At 31.2% G+C, this 19666-nt stretch overlaps 1 protein-coding gene across 7 annotated transcripts in view; it reads right to left on the reverse strand.

Moving 5' to 3' along the window:
- LOC121126920 (uncharacterized) overlaps positions 1-19666 on the reverse strand; it is a 172984-nt gene that overhangs the window by 12068 nt on the left and 141250 nt on the right. For all 7 annotated transcript variants that reach the window (XM_071891966.1, XM_071891967.1, XM_071891965.1 and 4 more), the window contains 2 exons: positions 3321-3464; positions 3099-3253 (listed from right to left, as the gene is read on the reverse strand). In XM_071891966.1, coding sequence (XP_071748067.1) covers positions 3099-3253; positions 3321-3464 — 299 coding nt within the window. The remainder of the gene's footprint in view (positions 1-3098; positions 3254-3320; positions 3465-19666) is intronic.

The following is a 19666-nucleotide window of genomic DNA, read 5'->3' on the forward strand; positions in this document are numbered from 1 at the left end:
CAGTGAGATGGGTTGTTTTGTGAATAATTGCTGTATGGATATTGGAGAGATTTTGAGATTATCATTAAATTATTATGGTCATGTATATGAATATTTAGTTATTAAGTTAATGAAAATACAGTAATGTTTTAAAAAATTGACCCCTAACTCACGAAAAGTTTCGATAACTACATCAAAGTTCTATAAGTAAGTCTTGTCGTCAAATACCAAATCTAGAGATAACAATTATTTGCCTCGGAAAGCTATAAAAGAAGAAGCCTTTGCCTAGGAAATATCATTGAGGTTTAAATTGTTGGATTCAACTGAAACCTTTACTTCAGAGTGGGCGAGAAACTTTTTATTATTGCTAGTGTCAATGGCATAAATTAATTCCTTGTTTGGATTCGTTACTTAACCCCTGAAAAGCTAGGGACTTTATCGTTCCTTGCAACAAGGGAACAGAAGGGGCACTGAGATCCAGGACACGTTTTAGTATAAGCATAATTCATGTTCTTTATACATACTCTCTTTTAATTTGATGCCAACTTTTTTTCCTTTGAGTTGCAGAATAGTTTATCTCGTTGCAGACACTTACAAAATCATCTATCTCTACTATGGTTTGTGCTCGGGCCATAGGTCTATGTGAGTCTTGATCGATCTGATCATAATCTGCTTGCACAAAGTAGTCTTAACTTTTTGATCGAGGAGTCGATAAGCTTTGGCCCTGAACTTGGTGTCCGAAAGATCTATACATTCCTTACTCGCTTTTGAAGAAGAAAAAAATGAATATTTTTTTGTATGCCACACTTCAAATCTGTTTAAAAGGCTTTCTAAATCCTCCAGTGAAACATTCCTGATGATAAGATATGACTTACAGTGTCACTACCATAATATTAACTTTCTCCAAATGCCCTTTTATTCCGTTATTTTGACAATCAACTCAGTTCTACTGAACCAAGTTTCAACGTCTTTTTCATCAAATCGAGAAAAGCGTACAATAGGTTCTTGAGAATGGTCTACCTTAGGAGGATCCGGGTCGAAGCGTATTGGGAGTGTTAATGCCTCAGTCTTCTTGATGCACGAAAGTTCAGATAAAAGTTTTTTTAAGCGAGTGTTTGGATCGTGTTAACTAGCAGGGTCACCAATGAAGAAAAATAAACTCAATGTGCTCCCTAAGAAAACTACAGTCAATATTTTCTCTAAGAAAACGAACTATATTTATTACAAATCAATCACATAAGAATAAAGAAAATATAGGGTGAAACTCTCGACTTTCATCTCTAATCTATCTTATATGTTTTTCAATTATGGTAATTCTACCGTTTTTAGCCATAAATTGAACAAACAAAACGCCCAAAGTACATTGGTAGTTATTTTACTATCTTGGAAGAGTTATCTTTCGTGATAAATTATAGATAGAGATGTCAGCAAATATTGAATACAGGTGTGCGTAAAATAATCTATAAATTAATTGTCACTAAATATTTAAATACCTAATTTTAAAAAAAATAAAACAAATAAGATAGTCGTCTTGAAAATAAAGATTTATAAATTAAGTATAAAATAGGTATTATTAAAAAACTATTGCGAACACACTTTCTTAAGGATAACCAATGAAAAACTATTATTTTTTTATTTATACTTAGTTTCTTCATGTTAAAATTATAAACTATAACGAAAAACTATAAATATATAACACTATGCACCAAAATGAAGGTCTTGGAATGCCGCAGGCTGAAACATGTGAAAATACTAATTTTGCCACATATAAAGTATTTTTTTCAAAAGTTTGACCTTGTGATTTATTGATTGCCATTACCACTGCTAACTTGGCATATTCCTTTTTCAACCATAATGAAGATACGTACTAAGACTAACTCGCTTATCCTCTTCTTCCTTTATTTACCTAATTCCCTATTCAATTCGTATTTACTATACGTTCTCCCTTTTTCGCCTTGTATCATAATTAGTTAGTTTTTTCTTTAATTTTTTCAATGCATTTTCAAATCAACAACCCATACATTTATGAAAAACTTTGAGACACAGGTAATTGATCTTGCTTTGTAAAAAAAAATCAAATTATTAGCTGAAAAACAAACTTGACCTCCAGATCCCAGGAATCTGATCTCATCAGAATAAAAAATATCTTTACATGTATGTAACTCAGAATTCTGGACAACTTTAATTTTATGTCTAAATTCTGTATCTGTCTCCGGTTTGAAGTTTTTTTCATTTTTTTGCCATGCAAAACGAACCCACATCAGATACACACACATAAATTATTTTACTACTATGTAGGATAAAAATAAATATAATTTTCTAAAAAAACCATTCCTTAAATGAAATATTAACACTGCTTAGTAAAATACTGGACCTTTTTAAAAAAGGTCGTATCTACATAATCTAATTTTGAAGAACTAATTTTAGAATAAATGAAGGGTCTATGTTCATTTCATATTATAGTATTAAAAAAAATTCACCATCCCCCCCCCCAAAAAAAAACAATAAAAAAATCCTAGTGGCCTTGCTTTTAGGAACTGCGATATGACGACATTTGGATTATTTTCTTATAAATACTGGTAACACGAATAATTTAAACTCTAGAGTAAGTGAGTAATGTAGAATTAACAAATGGAATTATTTTATTTCTTTACGCTGACCAGTATTGATCATTTTTGACATCCCTAATAAAAAGTATTTCTTGTCTGAAACAAAGACTAATAATTTTAACAAAAAAGGAGAAGATACCTTTGAGACGTGTATGCATAGATATAGTACTGAAATCAACTTTAGCCTTATGTCACTTCTCATATAAATAGAACTGCCAAAGTTTAAGTCATCTAATAATTTCTTACATTACGTGAGTAAAATTCTTGTACGCCAAGCTGCCTATTTGAAACAATATAAATGTGGAAATTCGAAGGGTTAAATAAATTTGCTTATTAACATATAAAAAAAGGTAAATTTAGTGTTTTTGGACTTATGTTCTAAGAAGAAGTAATGATTTGACGACTTTTAACGTGTCACTTAACTCGTTTTTACGTGAATGATTTTACTCAAGTTTACAGAGTATCAACTTGAGTTATTAGTGAGTAATTGTACAATATATAAATATTTACGAGAAATTTGAGCTGTGACTTGCACCAATTAATGTGGAAAATTGTGTTCGCCATTCGTCTTCTGGAAAATTCTTAGGATGAGTGTGGCGAGACCAAATACCTTGAAATACAATTTCATATTTTGCTTCATTGCAGGCACAACAGGGATCTACATTCTTAATACAATCATATTAATTATTTACAAATACATAGGATTTGAATATTAAAAATTAATTCTATTACTTGTGGTTCAGCTAGAGCTGAAGAATCCTCACAAACAGTATAACTTAAAGCACCATCGTCCATAAACCATATTCCCGGTCTTTCAATTACCATAGCTTTGAAACTGATGCATCCAGAATTTCTTCTCGGAGCTATCCAATGGACCTAGAAGAATAATGATTAATCAAAATTACATCAACATCTCATGCAAATAAAATTTTAATTTTCCAAAAGTTTGAAGGCTACATACCTGATGATTGAAATATTTGATACTTAGATCACGAGTCAAAAAATAATTTCTTTGTCACATATAATCATATACAAATAAGTTAAGGATTATATTTGCACTTTCAACAGGTTTAAAGATGTATCAAAATTAAAAAAACTATATAATTAATTTGAATATAAGTTTTTCGTTTGCAAAGTATATTATATTAATTTCGAAAATGGGTTTTAATTACAGAAGTCAAAAACAAAACAACAAAATGATTACAGATTGTTGTTGAATCATCAAAAGAAAATATATTGCCACTGAATTGTGAAAACTCTAAGCTATATTTGTAAATCATATGCTCTGCCAGTAAATTAAAAAAAAAACCCAGAAAATGGTAAAGTGTCTATGAATAATATTTGGCAGGAGAGTAGCTCAGCTGGGATTATATTTTATCAGATCATATACAAACAGCAATGAAATGAATTAAATCAACACAAATTCTACTCCATATTTAGTATAGGCTTAGTTTTTTGAGAAAATAAGTTTTAGTCAAAATCATAGTAACTTCTTACTCTGGACCACTTGTCGTTGTATCTTTTTTTTTCGCAAATGCTATTTTATAATAAAGAAGAATACTGAAAAGTGAAGTATTAATATAGTACAAATTTGCACTATTACAAATATAGATATTAGGGTTGCTCTAACGAGATTTATTGGGATTTTACACCTATGGCAAATATTTATTTTATTTTATTTGGGAATCTTGCATTTAATTATTTTATAATATAAGTGCAGGTGGGGGGAATTTAATCCAAAGACCCCCCTTTAATTACTTTTTTACCTATAAATCCGTATTTTTTTAAAATCTTTTTTCAAAGTAATAAGAGGAAACTTGCAAATATCATGGTTCTGATCGTACCAAATATCTAAAGTATTTAATTGGCTAAAATTTGTTTTTCTTCCAAATGAAAAATAAAGAATATATTCTTTCTACCAATTGAGAAAAGGAACTTAAATGAAACTTTTGAAATTCAACAACATAACTTTAAATTTGAAATTTCTGAATCCCTTGACAAACAGAGAATGTCGTTAAAAAATCATCTTCAAATGTTTATAAAGGTCGTAAACGTCTTTTGAAATCTGAAACTGTACATAACAATTTTATCATTAAAATACAGCAGAAAATGGAATCATCAGGTCACTCTAAAAATTGGATACTCTAGTGCACACGCTAAAATAAAAACATACAAAAAGTTGACCTTCTTTGTGATCCATCAATTTTTTAACTTTCTTCCCATAGGAAAATATTTTCTTGTTAGTATAACCCAGAGTTTCATACTTGAAAGAAACATCCAGTTCTTTTGTCGCAATGGAAGAGAAAAATTCAATAAATAATGTTGTTTTTTGTGGTGTGGGTCAAGGGGGCTTATTCTATATCTAAAATACAAAATGTGTTTTAGGGAGTTTCTTGCAGTTTTAGAGTTTTTTGTCAAGCTGATACCCTAAGCTACCAAAAATACTTTTGAATCCAACCCAGCTTTGTCCATAGACAAATTCTCAAAAAAAAAAAAAAAAAAAAGTTCCTAGATCAGTCTACCGTCTCAAGGGTGGTCAAAACTACTAAGGGAAGTAAAAGAGCCCGAATGAGTTCAAAATAAGGACCAAATAAGCTCAGAATAATTCTTTAATTTAATTACCAACTGCCTGATAAAGGGTGTGTAAACAGATTTTAAAATATGATAGGGGAAAAAAAGGAAAAATTAGACAAAGTAGCAAAATTCTTTTTTTCTGATATAATACCAATCTCCAATTTAATATATATTAAGATAAAAGAAAAATAAACAAAAATGAAAGCGGTTTGAAATGAACAAGTTGTAATCACTTAATTTTCTGTTAAAAATTATAATGTCAATAGACATGATGTATTATAGATATTGAATAATAGATTGACGAAAAAAAGCCTGGAAGATGGGGCTGACCTCAAAGACTGTCCTAGAACCGGTAGACCAGTCAAGTTAATCCCAGAAGCTACCAAGCACACTTTTGAGGCCGACCCCAATTTAAAAAAAAAAAATCCCTAGACTGGTCTACAGTGTCAAAGGTGGTCAAGGCTGTTCGGAAGAAGTGAAACAGGTTTGAGAAGACACCATTTTTGATACAAAAGCATCAATAATTCCATACGGAGTACTCTACGAATCTTGTTAATTACATAAAATTCAACTTTTGGCCACCTCAGAGCCTAGATCTCAACCTGCAGGCTATTACATCTGGTGACAAGTAGAGTCCAAAGCCTGCCCAGTTAGCTACATTAACTTTGTCAACCTCTAGTCCTCCGTGAATAAGGAGTTGAAAATCATGAGGAGGAGCTACATCTTACATCTGTGACCTGCATATAATTACTCACAGGTCGCTCAGGATCCATGACTTTTAATTTTTTTAATGTGTACAACTTTACTACGGACAACCTCAACGTCGAAAGTTTCTAAAACAATAGAGAAAATAACACACTTTCCTCCGAGACACTTTAATAACGGAGCCATTAACAATCAATTAAAAAAACCTCATTTGTTTTTGTTAAAAATACACCTATAAAAGAGTCTCTTTCTCCAACTTTCTTGGGCCCGTTTAAGGTGATTGAGAGGAAAGATCGTTCTTATAAATTGGACTTTGGATCAAAAATTGACAATGTCTCGATGGATAGACTTCGAGCTTCATTTGGAGTTCCAAGTATCCTTCCAGCGTCCCAACTATTAGATGCATAAGATCTACAACTGAAGAATGATCTATTTGTTTATTTATCAATGTTTTTTTGTGTACTACTAACTGGACCATCTCTTTACTCACTCTGTCGTCTACGGGATGTGTGTAAGAGTTGAACTTGTTCAGATGATATTAATTATTCATCATTGTACCGTGTATTCTTCTTCTTCCCCCCCCCCTTTTTTTTTTTTGTAAAAAGGAATGATCATTTTTACTCAGTCAAAATGAAGATATTTAAATCTAAACATATATATATACCTAAATATACATCGCATACGTATTCAAAACATGAAAAGATCATGCTTACATATTTTATGTTTTCTTTTTCTATGCTTCACATTAACATATCTTACACCATATTGGATATAAAGACCACTCCTATTCCTTTTCACCAGATACAATGCAAGAATCTCTACGTCTTGAATGCAATCACATAAAAACTACTTAACCACCAAAAGCAAGATTGGAGCAAACAATTGCAATTTTTTGAGTGGTGCAAAAGTGAATCGGGAATTGAGAGATTTCCATGTAGATTTGAAGAAAAATAATTTATTATCATCAAAGGGAGTAGTAGCCTTGACTCATTTTGAGGAAGTTAGAATTGAGATCGTGAAGGAGTTGGTTGAAAATCACAGAAAATATCACCCTTATTCCGACATGCTCAAGGATTTGCACTAACTCTTCATTTCTATTGACCACGTGCGAATGATTTTATCGTGGAACTTTCTTTTTGTCATCACCATCTAGGCTACACCGATGCATGTGTGCCACCAGGGGTCTGCCATACTTTCAAAAAGTGTCTTTTCGTGAACTATTTTCACATAAGGCAAAGGAAACGTATAAAGATGGAGCTCTCATTATTGATGGGATACATTTAATAGAAGCGGTCGAGTATGACAAGATGGCTGTGGTTTTGGATTTGTTGAGAAAGCAAACGAGGGCTTGGTTTGTATGCTTGTTGGTTATCGAGCTTATTGGAAACTACCCATTGCTTATTATTTTTTTTTGCAAAGGCATACCATGAGGTGTGCCTGCTAGCATAATACCTGAATGATTTTACGTCCATTTGAAGTTGGTCTCACAGTCCGTTCTGTTACAATGGATGGAGCAAAATTTAATTTGTCTCCTTTATCTTCGCTTGGAGTTAATATTTTAACGAAGTATATTCATGAGCAGTCGATGACTTTTTCTCGTCCACAAGAAGATCGCAATAATAATGTAGTTGCTATAGTCGATGTGCCTCATTGCTTCAAAAATATCCGTGGTGCTTTAGCACACTACAAATAACTGTATTGGCATGGGAGAGGTACTATTCGGTGGAACTTGATAGCCAAACTACATAAACTTCAAAATGAACACGGGACTTCGTTTGGGGAATAAAGTAACAGAGAAGCACACCAAATTTCATCAAAATAAAATGAAAATTATTTTAGTATTGCAAGCTATAGCAAGTCCAATTATTGATAGTATTTTAAACAGATGAAACATTCGCTACAGCTGAGTTTATTCTTCTTCATGATAAAGTGTTTGACATTCTTAACAGTCGCTCCATGAAGGTTCCAGGCTATAAAAAAGCACTGAATTAGAAACACTTATTTTGCAGAAAGTATTTTTAATGATTTTGAAAATTTATACGAAAATCTCTTTGATCCAAGTGGGATGAAAGTAACATTTTCAATGACAAAAACATGCCCTCCTGGCATTCTTGGTGATATTAAATATATTCTTTTTTTGATTTCAAATTTGGATTCAATGGAGCTCTCGTACCTTGCACCTTATAAACTTTGCCGGATCATTTGAAAATTTGGTTCAATGCTGTGATATTACGCAATGGATGGAGTTATAATCCTTTTTCTGGCCTATTCAAAAGTGCATATCGATCTCTTTTAATTCATGGAAGCAAAAATATTGTCAGTAGTTATTTTGCTAACTGTACGGTTCTTGATGAAACTGCTGTATAAAATCATGTGATGCCAACTGTTGATGAATTTTATCAAGAGGAAGAAAAAACAGTTCAGAACAACAACTCTGAATTGAAACCCTTGAGAATATGTGACTTTTCTTTCAGATGCAAAGTATGTACATTATCTTCATGTTACATTGAAAGATTTTTGGCACGCACAATAAGTCAGTCAATTAAACGTCCTACTTGTAAGTTAATACTTATTCACTGGGAGGGCGATCCCTACAAGGAAGAACAGTTAGTTCTTTTCAAAAGTTATGTCGTCTGTTCTAAGATGAGTGATAAAGGACTGCGTTATTCTTCAGGAAGTATGTACCAATTACTGTATCAGTGGGAGAAAATATTTTGACGCTATCAACCTCTTGGTTTTAACAAAATGCTCTCTACAAATTGTTGCAAAAGATATTATTGGCTGAAACACTATTCCCTTTTCCAAATCTTAGAAAGTCACATATATCATAATTTATAATAGGATCAAGTAATCATTGTTGGAGTCTTGCTCATCTAGTCATTAAAAAAATATTTAAATGCACGCCTAAAGAGTTTGGAACAATTTCAAAACGTTCCGGGAAACGTTTAAGAATATTCTCCAATGTATGAAATAATCAGCATTGGATTGTTATTTGAGTATTTTATAATGTTATGATCTCGTATAACTTTCTATTTCAATATGTTTAATAATATTTTTCTAAATAGAAATATATTTTAAAGTTGATTATCAAAATATGTGTCTTATTCTCTTGAAAATTACAAGCTGAAATTGTAAAACATATCATTATTAAAAAGTTGGTACAATATTACAAAGAATTGCTTTCAATTGAAACATTCACAAAAAAATGTATAAGATAAGTTAATCAAAGCAATAAGATTTCTAATTGTATTTTGTGCATAAATTACTAAGATCAAAACATTTTGACCTTTGTCTCTTGCTCAGCAACTCCTATGTTATTTTATAATTCAGCTTTTATAATTTGCGATTAATTAATCTATTAATACTAATTCAGCTACAACAGCTTTACCTTCTTCTCAATTGATATTCAATTGATTCTTAGTTTTCAAATGTTCTTTATAAATTACTAATTTACTACAAGCTTTTATTGTAAAATATAAAAGGTTGCCCACACTGAGCTAGGGACAATATTCACCGCAATATACTGCTACAACAGTCACTCTATCATGGTAATAGCTCTGTGGTCCCACTTTTAAGGAATTTTAATAGTAATATCGAAAGCAAAAATTTACCTTTTCTAAAAAATGTAAAAAAAAAAATATATTAAAAAATAGATTATTTAGGTCTAAATACAGTTAATCGTGAGATACATGGACTCAATGGACTTTTAATCTGTAACAAATTTTATATTTTTATTTTATACAGGGGACTTTTACCCCATTCTTAAATAAATTTTAAATCTTTTATGCGGTTTTAAATAACTGGAGGAAACTACATTTTTTATTTATTGTTTTTGTAATTTAAAATATTAACCTTTAGTTTGGATATGTTGAAAAAGTAACAATTATTTATATATTATGGTGAGAAAGTCAGAATAAACTATTAGAAAAAATACTAGAAGGTAATTTCTTTAAATTTTTAGCTTTGCAAAGATTCTGATTCTGACTCTGATTTTGTTCCAAAATGTTTTTTGTCTTTTGTAAAAAAAGTTATTTGTCAAATTTGGCATTTATAAAAGTATAAAAGCATTCTTTCCTAATTGTCGATAAAGCTCATAATCCTCCCCCCACCCCCACCCCCTTCAAAGAAAAATCTTAGAAAATATCCGGACCTCCCCTTAAAAAACCTGCAGCTGCGTTGATGACTTCTATATAAAAAATATTGCTTTGATTTTTATTTGTCTTACGACAGGGAATTTCAATGCTTATATATATATTTTTTTTTTGTCACTGTTTCTCTAGTCTTACGTTTTTATAAAAAAAATTATTATTGCCCATTCAAGGGCGGTGGAAATTATAATAACTGAGATCATTATAACTTTTTAGCCTTTTCTATATTTTTTAATGTAGCTTTGGTAATTTTATTTCTAATTTAATTTTTGATGATAGGAAAATAATTTCAAATTCTTATAAATCAAGAGCCGGGCTGTATAGAACAACGGTCCCACGAGGACCACATAAGTTTTGAAAATATCAACTCGAGCTTAAATTTATTCAATAAAAAAATGTATGCTGGAATATTTGTAGTTATTGGCATTATGGAGTATTTTGCTTTGGTTTTTGTTTATCACACGACACGAGATTTCAAAACTTCTGAATATTTTTTTTAATATGGCAATGTTTCCCTTGTTAGATGTTATTATTTAACAGTATTGTTGTAATCTAGTGTTATATTTTAAAGTCCACTAGCTCAACTATCACCTTGGTTAAGATTGAATTAGTTTTATTGTACGAAGTGTGTGTTAATATCATTATTTTTTTCATCTTTGATTTTTGTTTAAATATGATGTTATTTGGCCTTGATTTCGAAATCAGTCAGTCATACTATATGTAAATCATAATTCATATATTAAAGGATTAAACACGCCTTTCATTAGTCATTACTAGTGTTGGATCGGCCTAAAAAGACAAAAAAGACAGGTCTTTATCGGCCTTTTACGGAAACTACAACAGATGAAATTAAGTAGTTACTATTAACTACGTTATTTGATCTTAATTTATAACCTCTTTCGAAGAGACGAGATACCTGAAATTAGATGTAGGCATTTTTTTACTAGAACGCATTATTAAACCTTCTAGCTATCATTAATTAATTTCTTAGTTCTTATATTCTTCAATTCTAGGTAGGAATAAAGAAAATAAAAAGAAAGCTAGGACCGTAGGACTGAAAGACTAAGGTATCGATCCTTTGGACCTTTAAAAGGTAAAAAAGATCGGAATGAAGGGGGGAGGACTGATTAGGTAATCAGTCCCCGTAATTAATCATTAGTGTAATTAATCAATCGATAATAATTTTATTGTCCATTCACAACGACTATACAGATAAGGAAACAAATAAGAAAAGTAAAAAAATAATATTTCTTTCCTTTCTCTCCCTTGCAAACACAAGCGAGGTAGTTGATAATTTAAAACATAATTATTTGGACACTATTTAAATAATTTTTTGTTCTCTACAAAAGTGCAATGTTAAAATAAAATATACTATTATGTAGTAAATAAATTTTCAATAAATATGCATTTATATTTTGGTCTTTTTATTTGCGTTAGTGCAAAATTTGATTTTTATAAAGCCTAAGTTATGGTTATGATGAGGATATTTTTTTTTGTACCATTAGACGTTCCAAAAGTTTTCTAATTTTGGAGGCACCTGCATAATAAAAAGTGTCATCCCTTTTATAATATATTAGACTACTTTAACAAAACTGGACTGCCGCGCATTTTATTTCTTACCTATTTAACGTCACATAGTTACTTATTCTGTTTTGAATAGGGTAAGTGTTCACTATTGCAAGGTCCTATGTAAAGCGGTTAATAAAGGACGAAAATACGACTCTGGGTGAGAAGTGGTGGTGCTGGAACCGTACAGACCGCTCTTGGTAACGTCTATAAAAAATATTTCGTGTATGCTAGATTATTCCCATATATTAATATAATAGAGCAGATCTTTTGCTTTTTTTTTTCTTACAACAAGGTATTTCAATGCAAATGATTTTTTGTAAGGTTTTGTCAATGTTTTTCTAGTCTTATGATTTTATAATAGAATATTATTATCCTCTAAAGTGTTTTATTTGACATTCTAATAACTGAAATATAACATTGACTTACTCCAACAGAGTGTGAGTTGATATTAGGATTTTGCAGTTTAAAATTATAAGTTCTCTTAGAAATCCTTACGGGCGAATGAAATAATACTAGGAATACTTTGAAGGACTGAAAAGCACCTATGCATTAAATTTTTTTACTTACTTTTGTTTAATCCAAAATAACTAATATTAATCATTATAATATATATAGAATGAATATCTATTAAATTAAAATTTTTTATATTTGAGCAAAATCAGATGGAAGAAATTATTATCAACGTTGGACTTATCAGTCATTCATTTAATTAGTAAATTATTATTCATATTTCAAAGGAATGAAATAGTTTTTTTGGAAATAATAATTTCAGTAATTTAATAATTTATCCCAACAAAGAAACTCATCAATTACTTATTTTTAACTGAAAGACGACAACGTTTTTAAAATAAACGCAGATTAAAGTCAAAATCAAAGCGAAACGATAATAATATTTACTAACACTGTAAGTGATAAAAATTATAGGACTCTAGGAATAGAGCGGTCAAGGGAAAAATAAACAATTCAATCTAAGAACAAGGAAGAATACGTTAGGAACATATCCGAACGTAGCCGTCACACAGTGGATGCGTGCCTAGCTGGAGGAACATATAGCAGCCTCTAATTTTAAGCCAATCAGAGTTGAGAGCTACTAAAACCTACTTTCCTTGCCTTGAATGTCTACTCTTTACCTAGACCCCTTTAATTAAAAACATTTCAGTGTAGAGCAATGTGATTGTCAAGTTATTTGGCTTTCAAATATGACATTTTAAACGACAATAGTCATTTTAAGTAGTAACATTGAAATAGAGAAACATTGACAGAATCTAAAAAATATTGGCAAGTTCACTTGTTAAACTGGGTGGTCCTTTAAACTTAGAATTTTAAGATTCAACAAGATATAAATTATTAATTAACAATATAATTTCAACAACCTTAAAACTATATATATATATATATCTATTTGTTTGTGTGTCTGACCTCTCTTAATTATTAATGTAGACGCACTTAGCGGCAGGGATGGCTTCCAGGGGGCGCCAGAAGGCTTAGTACCTGGTGCAGATTTATTCATCTATAATGGCGTCCATTGCTGGCTAACAGTGGCTGTAAGGGCATCAGTGTTTAGATTAAGGACACTGCAGGCTTTCCCAAAATTTGTTGTCAAGGAAGTTGACATCAGAGCTGTTGGTGGGGGGGGCCAAAATTGTCAAAAAAGAGCTCAAAAGAACTCGAAAGGCTTATTAAAAACTCATTCAAAAGAGTTACACAACGGAGGAGATGGGTTTCTTTACTTGCTTGTGTCAAAAGTTGTCCTTCCCCCCTCATAATGTTCGTTCCGTACACTTTTTTGATAGCTCTTTGGACGCTCTGCTGTGAAACTCCAAGACCTCTAACATGGGCCCTCATGGACTTGAGGGAATTTGAAATTTATTTAGGTTTAAAGTACCATGTGACATAGAGGGTATTTTGAAGCGGTGGATCGATCAAAATGGGACATTAGAAGCAATTAAACTCTCATTGAAGTGTGGTCATCATTTTTTCGATCCTTGTATCCTCCTTGCAAGGACAGAGTCCACTGTACTCCATTATGAGGTCTGGTAGTTTTTCTCGGATGAATTTTCATCCCGTTGTCCCTCTGCAATCAAAATTCGAATTTGAACATTTCTTGAGATTGATGATCAAGTTAAAAGTATCTCGGAGACATATTAGTGGACAAATATGATGAGTCCAAATCATTAAAGCAACTTGAAAACTAATTTTAGAATACACGTGCCTTTAGTCATTGTCGAAAGTTGTATAGTTTTTGACAGATGTGGAAAGGTCCTTAAACTGTTGCTTAAGTTGAATTTCAAGTCTTTGCTCACAAGTCCAAGCCCTTAAACATTTTATGAAGTACTTAGATATCTTTTGAGCCCATTTCAGGTTCATTGTTATATCAAGTTGAGTCGTAAGTCTTGAAAATATGACCCAATTCCAAGTAGAGGCTTGAGTTTGAGTCTCCAATGCTGGTATTCAATTAATTCCCAATATAACGAAAATACGCTGATTCAAATAATCGAAGAATGGATTCGAATTTCGGTGGACTTGGAGTTTGTATAGTTACATTTCCTAAACTTATTTATTAAATAATAATAAATTACTCTTGTTATTATTCATTGTATTTAAAGAAGCAGCTCATATTAAATTTAGGTGTACCAATTTCTATAGCTTAATTATTATATAGGTGGATATTTTCATAATAATTGACCTTAATTACTGGGTCTTACAGAGGAGTAATAGAATTATTTTTAATAGAATATATACTTTAATTAGTAATAAATATTAAACTGCTCTTGTCTCATTTTCAGGAAAAACAATCGTACACTGTTTCATTGTTTTTATCTCACATTTCGTCATACAGTCTATGGCGTATATAGTAAAATGAATATATGAGAGCATTTGTGTTTAGAATAAAACATAAAAAGATATTATATTTTAAAATTAATTTTATCTTTACTCCTCTAAAATAAACACCTTAACAGAAATAAAACAAACAATTCATAACATAAACAGCTATATAGTAATCATTGAAAGCCTCAAAGATTTAAAAATATTGAAAAAATGTCCACTTCTCAACCTGCAATATTCTTATAGTGTCTTTTGTACATATTGATGTTGATTTCATTAAGCCTTGGCGTGTCTTATCCAAGAAGATTGTTAGTATTTAATAAGATCCGAAGCTCAATTCCAGGAATTTTCATGTAGCAGGGGAATATTCAAAGAAAAAGCTGCATATCTAGCAGCAGCATATATTATAGATCAATCTCATAGCTAACTTCACCCTCTGTAATACACTGAGATATGAAAGCTTTACATTTTCCAAAAGCAGCGCATATAACTTAATCTGCTTCCGAACTACAAGACTGGTGTGTAGGAATACCAAACAGAAAAGATCCTTTGCAAAATTGAGTTTTTATGGTTAAGGAATATAAAACCCCAAAGAGAAACAACGCAGGGCAGTCAAAAAGGCGTGCATAACGTTATTAAATATTCGACTATAGTCTAGCCGTGGTATAATTAATTTTATATTCCTAGGAGATATCTTAAACTGAACTGTCAGATTTTTCTAATCATTAATACCCTCAAAAAGAGCATATAATTATTTTGTCCTACGTACGAAAAGGTCCATAGCTTTACTATACCTCCTGAAAATTAACTTTGCAACCCACGGTTCAGAAGTTATAACGTTAAATTTAAGACACCATGGCACCAGAGGAAGGTGTAAGTTCGACAATCTACAAAGGATGAAGATAAATCTTTCAGTATTGAAGAGAAAGTAATGTGGGACTATTATCGTACAGAGTCATTTTTTACCCTTCAAACAATAGTTGCTGACTAACATTGTTTTAAAAACATTGCTCAATCGGCTTAAGTCGGCACAACACTAATTCAATGTTCTAAGAGAAGAGAAGCAGTATTTAATTCAAATCATTCTTCAAATATGCTGATTCGTAAATTTGAAAAAGAAATTTCTGAGGAAACCGAAATTCTCTAAGTAATTTTTCTCTTAAAAAAACAAACATGCAGCTATCAATAAACCAGAAATATACAGTTTAATCTATCTAAATTAGTTTGGATATCACGTCAGAAAGAGATTACTTGATCAACGTTGACTCCTAACTAAATATTGATACCCAATATATTTACATTTATACATGCATTGGAAGTAAAAATAGTTCATTCATTTATGTAGATCAAATACGATCAATTGGAGCCATGATGATAAATTTTTTGATCTGAAATTCAGATGACTACACTTGAAAGCTATATATCATCTGATGTTTCCTACAAGTATGTACATACAATACATACCATTGTGTAATTGTAATTTTAAAAAACTTCGTCTAAAAGAAGTAATCCATGGGATGGGATCCATATGGGGGGGGGGAGTAAGAGGGATAGCTGTGGAATTATACAAATGACCCCTTTTCTTCTTTAAACCAGTTTTGGGGGCCCGTGTCTTGTTGAAGAAGGAACTGGTTACTATTGGCATCAGCCTTCACCCCAGGTATCACTTGGTGAGACAATAGTTAACAATAACTGTTGATAACCATTTTTCAAGAAATTAAACTAATTGTTTCTCCAGCCCATTAAAATATTTCAAGTGGTAATATGGCTAATTATATTGAAAGATTAGACATCTCTGATCCAGTACATTTTCATGGAAAATTATATGGTATTCAGACAATCAAACTATAGTATGATGTGAAATTGTCACAAGAGACTCAATTTTATTTTGCAAAATAAACCTCGGCAAACAGGTTGTGCATGTGATCAGATGGTCTGGATCAAAACCTATCGCTACTACTATTGTAGGTTTCAAAATATTAATATATATCGAAGAAGAAGAAGTCAAATACTTAGGGAATCGTGGAATAAGAGCCAAGAAACATTATATAGATATGGTGGTTTCCAATTTCTTCATAAGACTGTGAAAGTTTGCCCTGAAAAAGCGTTGAATGCACCAGATGTAATAAGAAAGGCTACCATGCAGGTGCGTGCAGGTATCAAAAATAAAACTCTATTTCGATTATCCATTCTATTCAAAAATTTGAAGTGAAATAATTATGCACGTGAGATAACAATAAGGAGAAGTGGCTTTGTTAACGATTATTACAATACTGAGGATAAGTTTTTTGAAGATGGAAGGGTACCAATGTTTTTATTCATTTTTTATATAATATCTTTGAACCAACCAAATTCACTCCTCAACAACAATTATAACAACTCTAATCATAGTGCGCGAAACCTCGTAAATACATATCTCCTAAGACAGTGGTTCCTGAACTGTTTGTGCCCAAGGCACACAAAAAGACAAAAATACAAAAAACTATTTACACACCCATTTTATTTAAACCAACCATTTGGATTATTATAAGCTATTGTAAATAATGTATGGCTGTCACATATCGTACGGCACACTTGGTCTTGCAATATGTTACATTTAGTTGCAATAATTAAGAATTGTCAAATACAAATACACCTATACAAGGGAAAATATGAGTGCCGTTCATTTCTAATAGGTTCAGAGTGCGCTCAGAATTTCTTGAGCGGACTAATGCTGTGTTTATAAGTTATAACTAGCGTTGGTAAGCGTGTGCAGTTTTGGTACGTAAAAACAAAGCGAAAATTAACATGATACCCTGACAATTTGAAGAATGTTTTGAATGATAGCAGTTAAACAGTAATTAGATTAGCAACTATTAGAGTAAGGAAATGTACACGGATCTTATTCTCTATCCAGCAAGGACAATGACAAGAATTAGTTCTATTTCCATGCTCAATTCTACTTTGAGTTCAACAAGAACTTACACTTAAAACTCCTACTCAAATCTTCAGTGTTGCACTCAGTCATTCATGCGTACAAACCCAAGTGATTACTTAATTGTTATTATTAGATTACACTATCCAACAATATCACACTTTTTTTATACACAACAACAACGAATGCTTAACTTGGTACAGTTTGATCCCCTGATGCCAAATATGGCCATATTTATTTTCTCATAGCCTCGTCGCCTTCAGAAAAAGGCCATACATTTTTTTTTTTAAGGCTCAAAGCAGTTTTAAGCCCTCGGTGTTGAAGAAAAGGATAAATTATATAAATATATTTTAAAGCCGAATGTTAAAAAATTCTGAAACCGTTTTTAAAATGTGTGCATTTTAATTATAACTCGAGTTATCTTGTTTAAAGTGGAAAATAGATGATTTTTATTTAGAAACTCATAGCTGCAAGAAGAATAGATTCAAAAAGTTTTAAAGTATTGAATTTGATAGCTGCAAGTATGATCTTTAATTGAAAAAAAGAGCTTCTCCAAAAACACTCCATATCGTTGTCAATTTAAGATAAGGCCACGGCAATATTTCAAGGATAAAACTCATTTTTGAAATGAGAAAAAGAAAAGATATATCATACAAATTGTTATAACATTATGCCTTCTGTCTCAAACTGTAAAAATAAATTATTTCAAGCTTCATGGACACAAGAGGGCTCGTTGCATACTCGTCGTGAGTAAGGGATTCCAAAAAACGGACATTCAAGGGAGTCCTCGTAGTAAATCCATTTTTATCTCTTTCTTTGTTTCTATCTCATTCCTTCTTCTCTCTCTTTGTCTTATCTCTTGTAGTTGGGAGATACGAATACTTATTGACTTTTATTATGAGATCAATTCAAAAATAAGTTTTATCCTTGAAATATTGTCGTGGCCTTATCTTAAATTGACAACGACATAGGCTGTTTTTGGAGAATCTCTTTTTTTTCAATTAAAGATCATACTTTCAGCTATCAAATTCAATTCTTTGAAACTTTTTTAATCTATTCGTCTTGAAGCTATGAGCCTCTGAATAAAAAAACATCTATTTTCCACTTTAAACAAGGTTAACTGGAGGTAAAAATATGTTACAGACATTTTAAAGATGATTTTAGAATTTTTTTAACATTCTGCTTTAAAATATATTTACATAATTTATCCCTATCTACAACACCAAGGGCTTAAAACTGCTTTGAACCTTAAAATATTCCAAAATAATAAACAATGTATGGCCTTTCTGAAGGCCACGAGGCTATGAGAGAAAAAATAAGGCCATATTTGGAGTAAGGGGATCAAAATCTATTAAATAGAAAGTATACTGTTTTTTACCATTTTTGCTGTTGGACAGTGTTATTGTTAGATCTCAGAAAATCGTAAAATATGAAAATCGAAATACAACCTTTAATAATAGACGTAGAGTTAGGAAAGGAGATCCATGCGCAGCTTAACTTTTTATTTTGTTTAGAACTCACTTAATCCAACGAATTCACATAAATGAAGGTATAGTTTCTTTCTCTAGTCTTCTTACCCACCCAACGTGTATTTTTAATGCAGACGATTTAACAATGATCTTCACATGAAGTCCTCTACAATATATGAAATCTCTTAAGCAAAGAATGAGTTTTCCTTAAGAATTTTCGTTTAATTCATGCCTCGATATCAACCCTGAGATTAACTAAATAATAAGCTAATACAGTCGTATTTTTGGAAAAATATGGCCCATTTTTAAAGTTTTTAATAAATACCATGAAAGTATTAAGATTCTGGATTGGAGATAGCTGTGTTCAAAACAATTTGAAAGACATTATAACAAGAATTTAACGTTCAAGTTTCATTTTCTTTGCTTTTACGTAACCTAGAAAACTCAGGTTTATTTTATTTTTGTAACTAATCATTTATGCTTTAACATATTGAAATATAAATTACTTTTATTAATTATTGAATTAGTAAGGGTTCAAATTTCAATGGACCACCTGGTATGTATTCAAGTTGAGCTTTTTTATCCACTTTCATCCTCGATTGTCTAAAGGAAAAGGAAAATTTGAAATAAATATGGTAGCTAGCCTTCTGTATTTTTCTTGTTGCCAAATGTCAGTAATTATGAGCGGATTTATTGTTTTGATATTACAATAGGCATATATACATTTATTTATGGACATTATATAAAATATACATTGAATTGAAAACCTTGACTTATATTTTAAATAACAAATCGAAGTTCTATGTAAAATCCTTTTTGAGTTTATAATACGTAGAGTCAGCTGTAGTTAATCATGCTACAATCAGCCCATAA

Source organism: Lepeophtheirus salmonis, chromosome 12 (assembly GCF_016086655.4).
Source record: "Lepeophtheirus salmonis chromosome 12, UVic_Lsal_1.4, whole genome shotgun sequence".
Classification (NCBI taxonomy): domain Eukaryota; kingdom Metazoa; phylum Arthropoda; class Copepoda; order Siphonostomatoida; family Caligidae; genus Lepeophtheirus; species Lepeophtheirus salmonis.